Below are 17947 nucleotides of genomic sequence, written 5' to 3' on the forward strand. Positions count from 1 at the left end.
AGTCAGGGGTTTATAGTACAATTACCCTGTGATATACATCCAGTTTCTTACTGTGTTGTGTTATATCTATTGACTATATAGCTGTGTAAGCTAGTCCAGTGAAGTATTATTGTCTGTAACAACCTCTGCATTGTACAAACTGTGACTATTTGTGTGTGCATTGATAGCTGAGTGGTGTCCATCTCGTGTCTTTCACTCAACTTGCTCTCCCTATATTCTATAACCTGAGGGGGCTTGGTGCGTCAGGTGTTATTTAATATAGGATTTTCACAAAGATATACTGTATTACGTATTTTTCTCTGTGATTTAGTCACCATATCTTTCCTTTATCTCTGCTGGTGCTGACTACACTGTACAGGGGTTTGGGTTTAGGGATATAGTGCTGCTAATAATTGTACTGTGTTACCTCATACTGCAAGTTATATCATGTCTGCTTCTGAGGGTAACGGTTCTGGAGCGGAACACACTGCTGGTGTTGCTGAAGCCACAGGCACATATGGGGAGAATATAGCAGCTGTGGGCTCTGGTTCTGGGGGCTCCTTGTCCCCCAGTGGGACTGTGGCAACGGAGGCACATACTGACCCACCGTGGGCCGCTTTTTCCATGCTTCTGCATACGCTAGTTCATAAACTAACACCCCCTATGGGACCCCCAATGCCGATACAACCGTATGTGGTCCCTGCAGCTAACCCGCCGTGGGCGGACAATTTATCTGCTCAATTAAAGAAGTTGAACCAGTCCCTGACTACTAAAAAGTCTGACCATCACTCGCCTAAGTCCAAGAGGTCCTCTAAGCGAGCGCTAGTCTCCTCACAATCCACTGCTGTCACTGACACCTCGTCTGATGAAGACAGCACTTACACTGACCCCACAGGTTCTGACTCAGATACGGCTGATGGGGAGGGTAGTTCACATGTAGATGTTCCTGATCTTTTGGAGGCTATTAAGTTAATTCTGCAGATTACGGATGATCCCGAGTCATCCGTTCCTCCTAAGAAACCAGATAGGTTCAAGCGTCAGAAGGTGATTAAACAAGTTTTACCTCACTCTGACCACCTAGTGGATATACGTCAGGAACCCTGGCAAAGCCCGAGTACGAAGTTTGTGCCTCAAAAGAAGGTGCTGGCTCGCTATCCCCTCGCGCCAGAGCTGTCTAAGAATTGGGAAACGCCTTCTCCAGTAGACTCACATGTGGCTAGGATGGTGGTTTCCTCAGCTCTACCTGTCACTACCGTCACGTCTCTAAAAGAGCCTAAGGATAAACGTGTCGAGGGTTGTCTAAAAATGATTTACACCCTCACGGGTGCTGCACAAAGGCCCACTATTGCAGCTACATGGGCGGCAGAGGCTATTGAAGCATGGGCCTTGGAGTTAGAAGCTGAAATCTCCACTGACCATGCTAGACAATGCTTGTCATATATTGTCACAGCTTCTCGCTATATTAAAGAGGCTGCTTCTGATGCCAGTATCCTAGCAGCCAAGGCCTCTACTACGTCAGTCCTGGCTCGCAGGATATTGTGGCCGAGATCCTGGTCTGTAGATCTGGACTCTAGGAAAACCCTGGAGGTACTCCCTTTCAAGGGGGATATTCTGTTTGGGGAGGACTTAAATAAGATAGTGGCTGACTTGGCTACTGCCAAAACTGCCTGTCTGCCTAATACAGCTCCTTCTGTGTCGAAGGCCAAAGGCACGTCCTTTCGCCCCTTTCGTCCTTCAGGTAAAGCAAAAGGTCAGGCGTACCATAAGCAGGCCCGCACTTCCAAACTTGGTAAGCCGAAGCCCAAAAGAGCCTGGGCTGCCCGTCAGCCAGCATCCAAGACTGATAAGCCTGCCGCATGACGGGGCGGGCCTCCCCCTGGGGGATCCCAGGGTGGGGGGCCGGCTTTAGGGTATACCCAGGAATGGTTGAAAACCACTTCAGATGCCTGGGTACGGGAAGTCGTCACTCAAGGTTACGCCATAGCCTTCAAAAACCGACCCCCTCATCGATTTTGCCAGAAAGACGTCCCGTCGGACCAGACAAAGGCAAACACTCTGCATTCGGTGGTACAGACCCTCCTGGATACAGGAGTCGTAGTAAAGGTGCCTCTTGCTCAGAGGGGCCGGGGGTACTATTCTCCGCTGTTTCTAGTCCCGAAACCGAATGGGTCTTCCCGGCCCATTCTCAACCTCAAGGCACTGTACAAGTTTGTGAAGACTTCCAAGTTCCGTATGGAAACCCTTCGCTCTATAGTTCTGGCCTTGGAACCTGGGGACTACATGGTCTCCCTGGACATACAGGATGCTTACCTGCATATTCCTATAGCAGTGTCACATCAACAATACCTGAGGTTCGCTATTGGCAACCTCCATTACCAGTTTTCGGGCGTTACCTTTTGTTTTAACAACAGCTCCGCTAGTCTTCACCAAAGTTATGGCGGTGATGACGGTGGTACTCCGCCATCAAGGGGTCAGGATACTGCTGTATCTGGACGACTTGTTAATCCTGGCAAATTCCCCAGATCTTCTCCTGCGTCATCTGGATATGACGGTCCGTTTTCTACAAGCCCACGGGTGGCTCATCAACTCGAAGAAATCCTCCCTGGTCCCTGCTCAGAGTATGGTGCATCTGGGAGCGCTGTTGGACACTCACAACCAGAGGTTGTTCTTGTCTCAGGAGAAAGTCCTTAAACTTCAGGACAGGTTTCGTTGCTTCCTTTCTCGTCCGCAAGTGTCGATACATTCGGCAATGCAGGTGCTGGGCCTCATGGTATCAGCATTCGACATGGTGGAGTATGCTCAATTCCATTCTCGCCCCCTCCAGAAGCTGATTCTAGCCAAGTGGGACGGCCTGCCTCACTGGATCAGGTCTCAAATGATCTCTTTGACTCCGGAGGTCCGTCTGTCGCTGCTCTGGTGGCTCCAGAACCGACAATTGTGCAGAGGCCGTCCCTTCTGGATATCCAACTGGGTCCTGTTGACGACAGATGCCAGTCTAAGAGGTTGTGGCGCGGTGCTGGAGCAGCACTCCTTGCAGGGTCGGTGGACCAAGGAGGAATCTCTCCTCTAAAATCAACATTCTGGAATTGCGGGCGGTCTTCAATGCGTTGAACCTAGCCCAGCATGTGATTCAGAACAGTCCTGTTCAAGTACAGTCGGACAACGCCACCACAGTGGCTTACATAAATCATCAAGGCGGCACTCGAAGCAGTTTGGCAATGAAGGAAGCCTCACGGATTCTACGTGGCAATATTCATTCCAGGAGTCCTGAATTGGGAAGCGGACTCTCTCAGTCGTCAGGACGTGCATGACGGCGAGTGGGGCCTCCATCCAGAAGTGTTTCAACTCCTCGTGGAAAGGTGGGGTCTTCCAGATGTGGATCTGATGGCGTCTCGACACAATCACAAGGTTCCGGTCTTCGAAGCAAGGACAAGGGATCCTCAAGCAGCATTCGTGGATGCGCTGGCAGTGCCGTGGAGGTTTCGGCTGCCGTACATGTTCCCTCCAGTGTCACTCCTGCCCAGGGTAATTCGGAAGTTCAAGAAAGAAAAAGGAAATCTGCTTCTCATAGCTCCGGCGTGGCCCACACGGCACTGGTTCTCAGACCTGCAAGGCCTATCGTCAGAGGGTCCACTTCTACTTCCACAACGCCTAGACCTCCTCGTTCAGGGTCCCTGTGTCTACCAGGACCTAGCCCGGCTGTCTTTGACGGCGTGGCTCTTGAAGCTTCCGTCTTAAGAGCTAACAGTTTTTCTGAAGAGGTCATTAAAACTATGTTGCGGGCCCGGAAACCGGCCTCTGCTCGGATTTACCATCGGGTCTGGCATTCCTACTTTGTTTGGTGCGCATCTAACCATTATGACCCTTCCAAGTTTAGTACAACCAAACTTTTGGCTTTTCTACAGCAGGGCCTAGATTTAGGCCTGCGTCTGGACTCCCTCTAGGTTCATATTTCTGCCTCGTCGGTGTGGTTTCAGAGAAAAATTGCGACTTTACCTGATGTTCATACTTTCACCCAGGGTGTGTTGCGTATCCAACCTCCCTATGTCCCGCCTGTGGCTCCTTGGGACTTGTCGGTGGTTTTGGAGGCGTTGCAGGAGCCTCCATTTGAACCTCTTGGTTCAGCTGACCTTAAGTGGCTTTCCCTTAAGGTGGTGTTCTTGCTGGCTATTTCCTCTGCTGGAAGAGTGTCGGATTTGGGTGCCTTGTCTTGTAGTTCCCCTTATCTGATTTTTCACCGTGACCGGGCGGTTCTTAGGACTCGTCCCGGATATTTACCTAAGGTGGTTTCTTCGTTCCACCTTAATCAGGAGATTGTGGTTCCAGCTTTTGTCTCTCCTGATTTGTCTCCCAAAGAGCGGTCTTTGGATGTGGTACGGGCTCTCCGTATCTATGTGAAGAAAACTGCTTCTATTCGAAAGTCTGATTCTCTCTTTGTTTTGTTTGGATTTCACAAACGTGGCTGGCCTGCTCACAAGCAGACCCTGGCCAGGTGGATTAGAATGGTGATTGCGCATGCTTATGTGAAGGCTGGTCTGTCAGCTCCTGTTCACATTACGGCCCATTCTACTCGGTCTGTTGGACATTCTTGGGCGGCCCAACGTGGTGCGACCCTTGATCAATTGTGCAAGGCGGCTACGTGGTCCTCCGGGAACACGTTCATAAGGTACTATGCCTTTGATACTGCCGCTTTCCAGGATGCTTCATTTGGACGCCAGGTTCTTGTGCCCGCTACAGTGCGTCCCCTCCCATAAGGAACTGCTTTAGGACATCCCCATTGTCCATTCCTTGTGGAGCCCAGTGTACCCCGCAGCAGAAAACGAGTTTTATGGTAAGAACTTACCCTTGTTAAAACTCTTTCTGCGAGGTACACTGGGCTCCACAAGGCACCCACCCTGACGCACTTAGCTTCTTTGGGTTGATATGGCATTAGCCGCTGACACTTCTCTTGTCGTGAGAGTGTGGTGTATGTGGCTACTAACCGTTGTCGTCTCTTTTCCTGCTACTGCATTGGGCTGGTTAAATAAACTGAGCTCCTGTGCTGGGAGGCGGGGGGATATAGGAGGCGGCGCTGTGCATTCTGGGAACAGTCAAAGCTTTGAGCCTGTTGGTGCCTCGGATCAAGATCCTACTCTACACCCCATTGTCCAAACTTGTGGAGCCCAGTGTACCTCGCAGAAAGAGTTTTAACAAGTGTAAGTTCTTACCACAAAACTCGTTTTTAATTATTTCTCCATACTAGAAGTGTGCCCAACAATACAGTTCCCTCACTCTTCCCTGCTCTTAAATGTTAAATAGTATGGAGTATTTTTAATTTGTGCCGGTTTTTCCAACAATCTGAAAAACTGCACTTTTTGACAGTTTTTGATCGAATTTGCATTCAACCTATTCAATGAAAGTGATGTTTACTCGACTGACTAAAAAAACGACACTTGTCGGAAAACGTGGATCGGTGAGTTACTCGCCGATCCACGCGTTTTTGGCGAAAACGCCGCTGTTTTCGTCAGTTTACCGCTGATGCACATTCGATTTGTAATCAAGTCGAATCTGCATTTGTCGGAATGCTGGCCGTTTCCAGCCAGCATTGAATAGATACGCATCGGAGAGGATCTGACATCAATTGAACATACCCCTATTTTGCAAATCTAACAGCTAGAAATTAATGGATGGTGGATTTCATGCAAAACCTTACAAATTTTGTTGTTGACCATAAAACAATATGTGCTGGAGCTGCAAATTTATTTATGCCAACATATCAGAACACAAGTAATCACAGCAACAGGTGTCACCTGCAAGTAGTATAATATTGCAAAAGGTGGTAGAATAATATCTTTGCATATTGAGGAAATTCCTAAATATTGTAAATTAAGTATGTTTAAAATGTATGTGTTTTTCTATTTCTGTTTTAGTTTATTCTAATTTAGTGAGCACTTTAATAATCTACATAATAACAGGCGGTGATCTGTCTCTTATGCGAAGTGGGAGCCGGGGCATGCACCAAATGTATGATGATGGAGATAGAAGGACCACTGCTCCAACAGCAGTGTAAATATAGCCTTATGGTGTATACACACTGCACAGATATCATTTGACTGCCCATCCCGTCGACAGATCGGCTGATTAGGTAAGCATACACACTTACCAACTGGCTGCTCGATATGTCTGTGCATACGTCACAGGTGAGCAGGCAATGCCTGCTGAGATGTCAGTCCTGCAACCTGTGTACAGTATGGTCAGCAGGTCGACCAGACACATAGCCACACATCCTGGTATATCTGCAAGATATATTAGTATGGACTGTGCTGCAGGGCCAGCACAATGTGTCTCTGAACAACGATAGTTTGACTTGTAGGTAATCTTAATACATATGCCATGTATGTCATTAGGCCTAATTCAGACCGGATAGCAGCAGCAAATTTGTTAGCTAATGGGCAAAACCATGTGCACTGCAGAGGGGCAGATATAACATGTGCAGAGAGAGTTAGATTTGGGTGGGTTATTTAGTTTCTGTGCAGGGTAAATACTGACTGCTTTATTTTTACACTGCAATTTAGATTTCAGTTTGAACACACCCCACCCAAATCTATATCTGCCCCTTCTTCCCTGCAGTGCACATGGTTTTGCCCATTAGCTAACAAATTTGCTGCTGCGATCAGGTCTGAATCAGGCCCATTATCAATAAGCCTTGATGCTTTACAAGTATTTTTAATATTATACTATTTTTCCCTTTTAAAATGGAGAGTGCAGATGAAATTATCTTTTTTATTATTTTTTTTAAATGTGAACTTACATTGTCTGCAGACTCTGCGAGTTGTATAACTTTTCTAGCCTTTGATCCCTCAATTCTGTTCAGGCTGTCTGGCTCTTTGCAGATGGCATCACCCATGATTCTGTAAGTGGCTCCCAGTAACATGTTCTGGTTTCTGAACGCCCTAGGATATTTGTTTAAATATTCAGGTTTGCTCTCCTCTGTAAAATGTAAAACACATATTAGCATTATCAATAGGCAATGGATTAAAACTAAAATGGAATACTATTTTCCATTATCCCAGACTCCATATTTTATACATATTTCAGTCTGAGCACACAAGGGTCCGTATGTTATAGGTTGCAATATGCAGCTTGATTGTGGAGAGATTGTCACTAGATTAAAAGCAGCAATTAACAGTAAAACTAACTGCCTCATTAAATCTACTGGCAACCTTGTGGAAATCACACTGGGACCAGCAAATCACAACCTATTACATATGGCCAAGGTATGACCCTGTTGCTCAGTTGTAGAGCAGATAAAAACAAACACTGTCTGCGTTCATCACATCAGGGAGGAAAGCAACAATCTGCACTAAAGAACAGTGGCCACATATCTTCTACTTACCTTGTCATCGCCGTTCCTATACTATAATGTACTGTTAAGGACCTAGATCTGTGTTTAGAATGTGGTTTTAGTGAAGACCATATAAGTCAGAGAGACAAGAGAAAAAAGTGATTTTTCTCATCATATTATTCAAAGTTGATGCTTTTACACAAAAGTTTTTTTTTTTTTTAGCTGCCTTCTGGGGAGGGTTTCAATCACTGCACAGAAATCCTTTAATGACCCCAAGCTATCTGTGAGAGGGCCAAATGAGCTGAATATTGTAGAAACTGCAAAACACCTTCCGGTCACGCCACTTGGCCACTGCTCTACTGGATGGTTGTTCTGCATGATGTTCAGTTTAGTGAGAAAGGGTAGAAAGACTGAGGGATTTAAATTATACTAAAATTTTAGCATGGACTTATTTAATTAAATGGTTAATGACTATCATTTTTTTGCTGCTTAATTATTTATAATAGTCAAAGTAGACAAGCATATGCACAGGCTGCTAGCTGAAGAAGGCTGACAATATTATATGTAGTTTTCTCCTCCATGCCTCTGTGATGGCAGTAAATTGTTGGCGGCCTAGGAAGTGTTTTTGTACCAGTATGTCAGGATGTCACATGAAACCTCTAAACATGTGTCTTAAAAAGCATCATATGTTAACAGCATACCTCAAAGCTCTTCAGGTTGTGGAATCAGAACAAATGTTGCTGGGCCAACCCTGTCATGCTCCCCTCCCTTAACAAGCATCTTATGAATGCAGTGCAGACCATGGCAGGTGCGCAGGCCACCTCCTCACCATTGCTTTGTTATCCCAAGCAGCAATGAAGGGGATATACCGCCCCACCTTCCGGTACTGATGAGGACAGAGGGGGTCATTCAGACCTGATCGCACGCTAGGATTTTTTGCTGCGCTGCGATCAGGTCAGAACTGCACATGCGTATGTACCGCAATGTGCTGGAGCGTTGTACAGGTAGAAAGTGGATCATTGCTGGGCGATGGATTGTACGAAGAATCCATTCGCACAGCTGATCGCAAGGAGATTGACAGAAAGAAGGCGTTTGTGGATGTCAACTGACCGTTTTCTGGGAGTGTTTGGAAAAACGCAGGCGTGTCCAAGCGTTTGCAGGGCGGGTGTCCGACATCATTTCCGGCCCCGGATAGGCTGAAGTGATCGCAGCGCCTGAGTAAGTGCTGGGCTACTCAAACTGCACAAAACTTGTTTGTACCGCTCGGCTGCACATGCGATCGCACACTTGCAAAGTAAAAATACACTCCCCTATGGGCGGCGACTATCTGCTCGCAGCAGTGCAAAAAAACCTTAGCGAGCGATCAGGTCTGAATCAGACCCAGAGCTGGGATGACTAAGCACTCAAATTGGGACAGAATTTAAGTGTTGACAGATAATACATATTGCAAGCTTATGCATTTTTACACTCAAAACACATCTCAAAACACATCAACATTCAATAATAATATAAGTAGAGGTCCGCAGATGAGCTCTTACCCAGTAATGAGATAGTTTTTAACACGGTTAATATTTGTTCTGGACAGCTCTGGACCTGGCTGCGGCTGTGACTGTAACGGCAATAGCTGTGAATCCATTTCACCAACCAGTCGTCATTGCTTTTAGATTCCCGGTGGAGTTCTTTTAGAAGTTTCATAGCAACAGAGTAATTGCTCTGCAAAAATAATAGTATTTGCACAAGGTTTATTACTTAAAAAAATAAGATTTTAAACCTACCGGTAAATCTTTTTCTCCTAGTCCGTAGAGGACTCTGGGGACTCCGTAAGGACCATGGGGTATAGACGGGCTCCGCAGGAGACATGAGCACTATAAAGAACTTTAGAATGGGTGTGCACTGGCTCCTCCCTCTATGCCCCTCCTCCAGACCTCAGTTAGAGAAACTGCCCAGAGGAGATGGACAATAGGAGGAAAGGATTTTGTTAATCTAAGTGCAAGATTCATACCAGTACACACCACATAACCTGGAATATACGCAACCAGTTAACAGAATGAACAAAACAGTATCAGCTAAAGACTGATCTCAACTGTAACATAACCCTTATGTAAGCAACAACTATATACAAGCCTTGCAGAATTTGCCCGCACTGGGACGGGCGCCCAGCATCCTCTACGGACTAGGAGAAAAAGATTTACCGGTAGGTTTAAAATCTTATTTTCTCTTACGTCCTAGAGGATGCTGGGGACTCCGTAAGGACCATGGGGTTTATACCAAAGCTCCAGACCGGGTGGAGAGTGCGGATGACTCTGCAGCACCGACTGAGCAAACGCAAGATCCTCATTAGCCAGGGTATCAAACTTATAGAACTTTGCAAAAGTGTTTGAACCCGACCAGGTAGCTGCTCGGCAAAGCTGTAAAGCCGACACGCCTCGAGCAGCCGCCCAAGAAGAGCCCACCTTCCTAGTGGAATGGGCCTTTACCGAATTTAGTAACGGCAATCCTGCCGTAGAATGAGCCTGCTGAATCGTTACAGATCCAGCGAGCAATAGTCTGCTATGAAGCAAGAGCGCCAACTTTGATGGCTGCATACAGGACAAACAGTGCTTCTGTTTTCCTAACCCGAGCCGTCCTGGCTACATAAATTTTTAAGGCCCTGACCACATCCAGGGACTTGGACTCCTCCAAGTCACTCGTAGCCACAGGCACCACAATAGGTTGTTTCATATGAAAAGAAGAAAACCACCTTAGGCAAAAATTGAGGACGAGTTCTCAACTCTGCTCTATCCACATGGAAAATCAAATAGGGGCTCTTGTGAGACAAGGCCGCCAATTCAGACACCCGCCTTGCAGATGCCAAGGCCAACAACATGACCACCTTCCAAGTGAGAAATTTTAATTCAACCATTTGAAGAGGTTCAAACCAGTGAGATTTCAGGAACCGTAACACCACGTTAAGGTCCCATGGTTCCACTGGTGGCACAAAAGGAGGCTGGATGCGCAGCACTCCCTTTACAAAAGTCTGGACTTCTGGGAGAGAAGCCAATTCCTTCTGAAAGAAAATAGACAGGGCCGAAATCTGTACCTTAATGGAGCCTAATTTTAGGCCCATATCCACTCCTGTATGTAGAAAGTGGAGAAAACGGCCCAGATGGAAATCTTCCATAGGAGCATTCATGGCTTCACACCAAGATACATACTTCCTCCAGATACAGTGATAATGTTTCGCCGTCACCTCCTTCCTAGCCTTTATTAGAGTAGGGATGACTTCCTCCGGAATACCTTTCCCAGCTAGGATTCGGCATTCAACCGCCATGCCGTCAAACGTAACCGCGGTAAGTCTTGGAACATGCAGGGCCCCTGTTGCAACAGGTCCTCCCTGAGAGGAAGAGGCCACGGATCTTCTGTGAGCATCTCCTGAAGATCTGAATACCAGGCCCTTCGAGGCCAATCTGGAACAATGAGTATTGTTTTCACTCTTTTTTGTCTTATGATTCACAATATTTTTGAGATGAGAGGAAGAGGGGGGAATACATAGACCGACTGAAACACCCATGGTGTCACCAGGGCGTCCACCGCTACTGCCTGAGGGTCCCTTGACCTGGCACAATACCTCCGAAGCTTCTTGTTGAGGCGGGACGCCATCATGTCTATCTGATAACAAAACTTATCTCTGTAAAAACTTCTTGATGAAGTCCCCACTCTCCTGGATGGAGATCGTGTCTGCTGAGGAAGTCTGCTTCCCAGTTGTCCACTCCCGGAATGAAGACCGCTGACAGAGCGCTTACGTAATTTTCCACCCAGCGAAGAATCCTGGTGGCTTTCGCCATTGCCACTCTGCTCCTTGTCCCGCCTTGGCGGTTTACATGAGCCACGGCTGTGACGTTGTCCGATTGAACCAGAACCGGTAGGTCGCGAAGAAGATTCTCCGCTTGTCGTAGGCCGTTGTATATGGCCCTCAACTCCAGGACGTTGATGTGTAGACAAGCCTCCTGGCTTGACCATAGCCCCTGAAAATTTCTTCCTTGTGTGACTGATCCCCATCCTTGGAGGCTCGCGTCCGTGGTCACCAGCCTTGAATGCCGAACCTGCGACCCTCTAGAAGGTGAGCACTTTGCAGCCACCACAGGAGAGGCACACTGGCCCTGGGGGACAGGCTTATCTTCTGATGCATTTGTAGATGGGACCCGGACCACTTGTCCAGGAGGTCCCACTGAAACGTCCTTGCATTAAACCTGCCGAAGGGGATGGCCTCGTAGGCTGCCACCATTTTCCCCAGAACACGAGTGCATTGATGAACAGACTTTTTTTTTGGTTTTAGCAGGTCTCTGACCATGTTCTGGAGGTCCCGGACCTTTTCCATCGGGAGAAAAACCCTCTTTTGTTCCATGTCCAGAATCATGCCTAGGAATGATAGTCGAGTCGTTGGAATCAATTGTGACTTTGGCAGATTGAGAATCCAACCGTGGTGTTGTAGCACTCTCAGGGAGAGCGACACGCTCCTCTGCAATTCATCTCTCGATCTAGCTTTTATCAGGAGATCGTCCAAGTATGGGATAATTGTGACTCCCTGCCTGCGCAGGAGCACCATCATCTCCGCCAACACCTTGGTGAAACCCGGAGAGATTCCATCTTGAATTTGAACTTTTTTAAGTACAGGTTTAGGGATTTTAGATTTAAAATGGGCCTGATCGAACCATCCGGCTTCGGGACCACGAACAGGGTTGAATAGTACCCTTTCCCCTGTTGGACTAGGGGAACCCTGACAACCCCTTGCTGTTGACACAGCTTTTGAACTGCAGCTAACACTACTTCCCTCTCTGGGGGAGAAGCTGGCAAGGCCGACTTGAAAAATCGTCGAGGGGGCACCTCTTCGAATTCCAGTTTGTAGCCTTGGGATACAATATCCATCGCCCAAGGAACCACGTCTGACAGAACCCAAACCTGGCTGAAGAGTCGAAGACGTGCCCCCACCGGTGCGGACTCCCTCAGTAGAGCCCCAGCGTCATGCGGTGGATTTATTAGAAGCCGGGGAGGACTTCTGCTCCTGGGAACTAGCCAGAGCAGGCTTTCTCTTCCCTCTACCCTTACCTCTGTCGAGGAAAGACGAGCCCCGACCTCTTCTGGATTTACGCGACCGAATGGACTGCATCTGATATTGTGGAGTTTTCTTTTGCTGTGGGGGAACAAAAGGCAAAAAGGTAGATTTACCTGCGGTAGCTGTGGCAACCAGGTCCGCGAGACCTTCCCCAAATAAAACTTCACCTTTGTATGGTAAAACCTCCATATGCTTCTTTGACTCGGCATCACCCGTCCATTGGCGGGTCCACAGGGCTCGCCTAGCAGAAATCGCCATGGCATTGGCTCTCGAACCTAGCAGCCCAACGTCTCTTTGAGCATCCCTCATATATAAGACTGCGTCTTTAATGTGACCTAAGGTCAATAAAATGGCATCCCTGTCTAGGGTATCAAGGTCAGCAGACAAGGTATCTGTCCAAGCTGCAATTGCGCTACATACCCATGCCGATGCTATTGCCGGTCTGAGTAAAGCACCCGTATGCGTATAAATAGATTTTAAAGTAGTTTCCTGTCTGCGATCCGCAGGATCCTTAAGGGCTGCAGTGTCTGGAGACGGTAGCGCCACCTTCTTGGACAGGCGCGTTAAAGCCTTGTCCACCCTGGGTGAGGATTCCCAACGTACCCTGTCCTGTGCAGGTAAAGGATACGCCATAAGGATCCTCTTGGAAATCTGCAGTTTTTGTCAGGAGTTTCCGAAGCCTTTTCAAATAACTCGTTCAGCTCATGAGATGGGGGAAAGGTTACCTCAGGTTTCTTTTCCTTATACATGCGCACCCTCGTGTCAGGGACAGAGGGGTCATCTGTGATATGCAAAACATCTTTTATTGCAATAATCATATAATGAATACTTTTGGCCACCCTTGGGTGTAAACTCGCATCATTGTAGTCGACACTGGAGTCAGAATCCGTGTCGGTATCAGTGTCTGCCATTTGGGATAGGGGACGTTTTTGAGACCCAGAAGGCCCCTGTGACCCAGTCGAAGCCATGGATTGACTCCCTGCTTTTTCCCTGGACTCTGCTTGGTCCATTCTCTTATGTAATAAGGTCACATTTGCATTTAAAACATTCCACATGTCCAAACAATCATGAGTCGGCGTTGCCGACGGAGACACCACAATCATCTGCTCTACCTCCTCCTTAGATGAGCCTTCCGCATCAGACATGCCGACACACTCGTACCGACACCCCCACACACACAGGGATATAGTTATAAGGAGACAGTTCCCCAATAAGGCCCTTTGGAGAGACAGAGAGAGAGTATGCCAGCACACACCCAGCGCCAACCGACACTGGAAACAATTTCCCAGATAATATAGCGCATTTTATATAATTAACTGTGTAATACACTCACTGCGCCTAACAAGTGCCCCCTCTTTTCAGCCCTGTGTCACCGTGTTCAGCAGGGGAGAGACCGGGGAGCCAGCTTCTCTGCAGTTATCTGTGGAGAAAATGGCGCTGGTTAGTGCTGAGGGACCAAGCTCCGCCCCATCCAGCGGCGGGCTTCGGTCCCGCTCAAACGTATAAAACTGGCGGAGGATTTTTATAATTACTGCCTCCGCAGCCCATATACCTATAAATGCCAGACTTAGAGGTTTTTATTGCTGCTCAGGGCGTCCCCCCTGCACCCATCAGTGCCTGCTAGTGTGTGTTGTGTGTGGGAGCAATGGCGCGCAGCGCTACTGCTGCGCGCTTACCTCAGGGAAGATCTGAAGTCTTCTGCCGCCTAAGAAGTCTTCTTTTCTTCTTATACTCACCCGGCTTCTATCTTCCGGCTCTGTGAGGAGGACAGCGGCGCGGCTCCGGGACGAACGGCGAGGGTGAGACCTGCGTTCCGATCCTCTGGAGCTAATGGTGTCCAGTAGCCTAAGAAGCAGAGCCTAACATTTAAGTAGGTCTGCTTCTCTCCCCTCAGTCCCACGATGCAGGGAGCCTGTTGCCAGCAGTGCTCCCTGAAAATAAAAAACCTAACAAAATTCTTTATTCAGAGAAACTCAGGAGAGCTCCCCTGTAGTGCACCCAATCTCCTCTGGGCACAGGATCTAACTGAGGTCTGGAGGAGGGGCATAGAGGGAGGAGCCAGTGCACACTCATTCTAATGTTCCTTATAGTGCCCATGTCTCCTGCGGAGCCCGTCTATACCCCATGGTCCTTACGGAGTCCACAGCATCCTCTAGGACGTAAGAGAAAAAAAAATGGATGTTAGATCGAGGACAGAAGGAAACAATGGAAAGCAATATCCTTATGAATATCGAGCCTTCTGTAGGATGATGGCAATTTAAATATTCCATAAGGCTTGATCTACTCCCTCCTCATTATCAACACCCTGCAAGACACATGGTCATTTATTCTATTACCACTCTTGGGGATTCAGACCACCCCTATACCAGCTGCTAGGGATAGCGCACTTGTTCACACATTTTTCTATTTTTCGAAATAAGACTGCAGGACAGAAATAGATTTTTTTTTTTTTTTTTTTTTTTAAAGGAACCGAGAGGAAAAACCTCTCCTTGAAAAAACTAGAAGATCTAAAGTGTACCTTGGCTGGCAATTAGTGTTCCCTCGATGGATTCAGAGACTAGGATATAACCTAATTATAAAAACACCATTTTATTTCCTGTCATCTTATGGTTGTCACTGGCCCCAGGGACATCCTAAAGTTGGCTGATCTAGCTGGTACAGGTACATAAGTTCTAGCACGCAGCATTTTACAGCCAAAACTTGTATTTTCAGCCTCTAGAAGATTTGTCAAAATTTCCTTCACGTTGTATGGAACAGGTTTTCCTATTGAAAGGACGTGCAGTAAAGTCTATTGTTTTGAGGCAGGCAGATAGATCCATTTTGTAGATGATCTGATTTCCTGACATCTAGGGTGCGATTCAATTAGATATGAGATCTGAGATGAAACCCTGCGCATTAAGACCACTTTTCCATCAATACAACACAAAATAAGAATTTACTTACCGATAATTCTATTTCTCGTAGTCCGTAGTGGATGCTTGGGACTCCGTAAGGACCATGGGGAATAGCGGCTCCGCAGGAGACTGGGCACATCTAAAGAAAGCTTTAGGACTAACTGTTGTGCACTGGCTCCTCCCCCTATGACCCTCCTCCAAGCCTCAGTTAGGAAACTGTGCCCGGACGAGCGTACACAATAAGGAAGGATTTTGAATCCCGGGTAAGACTCATACCAGCCACACCAATCACACCGTATAACTTGTGATCTGAACCCAGTTAACAGTATGATAACAGAGGAGCCTCTGAAAAGATGGCTCCCAACAATAATAACCCGATTTTTGTAACAATAACTATGTACAAGTATTGCAGACAATCCGCACTTGGGATGGGCGCCCAGCATCCACTACGGACTACGAGAAATAGAATTATCGGTAAGTAAATTCTTATTTTCTCTAACGTCCTAAGTGGATGCTGGGGACTCCGTAAGGACCATGGGGATTATACCAAAGCTCCCAAACGGGCGGGAGAGTGCGGATGACTCTGCAGCACCGAATGAGAGAACTCCAGGTCCTCCTCAGCCAGGGTATCAAATTTGTAGAATTTAGCAAACGTGTTTGCCCCTGACCAAGTAGCTGCTCGCCAAAGTTGTAAAGCCGAGACCCCTCGGGCAGCCGCCCAAGATGAGCCCACTTTCCTTGTGGAACGGGCTTTTACAGATTTTAGCTGTGGCAGGCCTGCCACAGAATGTGCAAGCTGAATTGTACTACAAATCCAACGAGCAATAGTCTGCTTAGAAGCAGGAGCACCCAGTATGTTGGGTGCATACAGGATAAACAGCGAGTCAGATTTCCTGACTCCAGCCGTCCTGGAACATATTTTCAGGGCCCTGACAACATCCAGCAACTTGGATTCCTCCAAGTCCCTAGTAGCCGCAGGCACCACAATAGGTTGGTTCAGGTGAAAACGCTGGAACTACCTTAGGGAGAAACTGAGGACGAGTCCTCAATTCCGCCCTGTCCGAATGGAAAATCAGATAAGGGCTTTTACAGGATAAAGCCGCCAATCCTGACACGCGCCTGGCCCAGGCCAGGGCCAACAGCATGACCACTTTCCATGTGAGATATTTTAACTCCACAGATTTAAGTGGTTCAAACCAATGTGACTTTTGGAACCCAAACTACATTGAGATCCCAAATTGCCACTGGAGGCACAAAAGGAGGCTGTATATGCAGTACCCCTTTTACAAACGTCTAAACTTCAGGGACTGAAGCTAGTTCTTTTTTGGAAGAAAATTGACAGGGCCGAAATCTGAACCTTAATGGACCCCAATTTCAGGCCCATAGACACTCCTGTTTGCAGGAAATGTAGGAATCGACCCAGTTGAATTTCCTCCGTCGGGCCTTACTGGCCTCGCACTACGCAACATATTTTCGCCAATTGCGGTGATAATGTTTTTGCGGTTACATCCTTCCTGGCTTTTGATCAGGATAGGGATGACTTCATCCGGAATGCCTTTTTTCCTTCAGGATCCGGTGTTCAACCGCCATGCCGTCAAACGCAGCCGCGGTAAGTCTTGGAACAGACAGGGTCCTTGCTGGAGCAGGTCCCTTCTTAGAGGTAGAGGCCACAGATCCTCCGTGAGCCTCTCTTGAAGTTCCGGTTACCAAGTCCTTTTTGGCCCATCCGGAGTCACGAATATAGTGCTTACTGCTCTCCATCTTATCAATCTCAGTACCTTGGGTATGAGAGGCAGAGGAGGGAACACATACACTGACTGGTACACCCACGGTGTTACCAGAGCGTCTACAACTATTGCCTGAGGGTCTCTTGACCTGGCGCAATACCTGACGAGTTTTTTAATCATGTGGACGACTTCTGGGTGAAGTCCCCACTCTCCCGGGTGGAGGTCGTGCTAAGGAAGTCTGCTTCCCAGTTGTCCACTCCCGGAATGAATACTGTTGACAGTGCTATTACATGATTTTCCGCCCAGCGGAGAATCCTTGCAGCTTCTGCCATTGCCCTCCTGCTTCATTGTGCCACCCTGTCTGTTTACGTGGGTGACTGCCATGATGTTGTCCGACTGGATCAACACCGGCTGACCTTGAAGCAGAGGTCTCGCTAAGCTTAGAGCATTGTAAATGGCCCTTAGCTTCAGGATATTTATGTGAAGTGATGTATCCAGGCTTGACCCTAAGCCCTGGATATTCCTTCCCTGTGTGACTGCTCCCCAGCCTCGCAGGCTGGCATCCGTGGTCACCAGGACCCAGTCCTGAATGCCGAATCTGCGGCCCTCTAGAAGATGAGCACTCTGCAACCACCACAGGATGGATACCCTTGTCCTTGGTGACAGGGTTATCCGCTGATGCATCTGAAAATGCGACCCGGACCATTTGTCCAGTAGGTTCCACTGGAAAGTTCTTGCGTGGAATCTAACGAATGGGATTGCTTCGTAGGAAGCCACCATTTTTTCCCAGAACCCTTGTGCATTGATGCACTGAGACTTGGTTCGGTTTTAGGAGGTTCCTGATTAGCTCGGATAACTCCCTGGCTTTCTCTTCCGGGAGAAACACCTTTTTTCTGGACTGTGTCCAGGATCATCCCTAGGAAACAGAAGA

General features: G+C 47.7%; 1 protein-coding gene across 1 annotated transcript in view; it reads right to left on the reverse strand.

Annotated features, from left to right (window-relative positions):
* The window catches only part of PRKDC (protein kinase, DNA-activated, catalytic subunit), an 836940-nt gene that overhangs the window by 180829 nt on the left and 638164 nt on the right, over window positions 1-17947 (reverse strand). Inside the window, exons 70-71 of the mRNA XM_063923695.1 lie at window positions 8842-9016; window positions 6770-6948 (exon numbers count right to left, since the gene is read on the reverse strand). Of these exons, the coding sequence (XP_063779765.1) occupies window positions 6770-6948; window positions 8842-9016 (354 nt within the window). The remainder of the gene's footprint in view (window positions 1-6769; window positions 6949-8841; window positions 9017-17947) is intronic.

Source organism: Pseudophryne corroboree, chromosome 5 (assembly GCF_028390025.1).
Source record: "Pseudophryne corroboree isolate aPseCor3 chromosome 5, aPseCor3.hap2, whole genome shotgun sequence".
Classification (NCBI taxonomy): Eukaryota; Metazoa; Chordata; class Amphibia; order Anura; family Myobatrachidae; genus Pseudophryne; species Pseudophryne corroboree.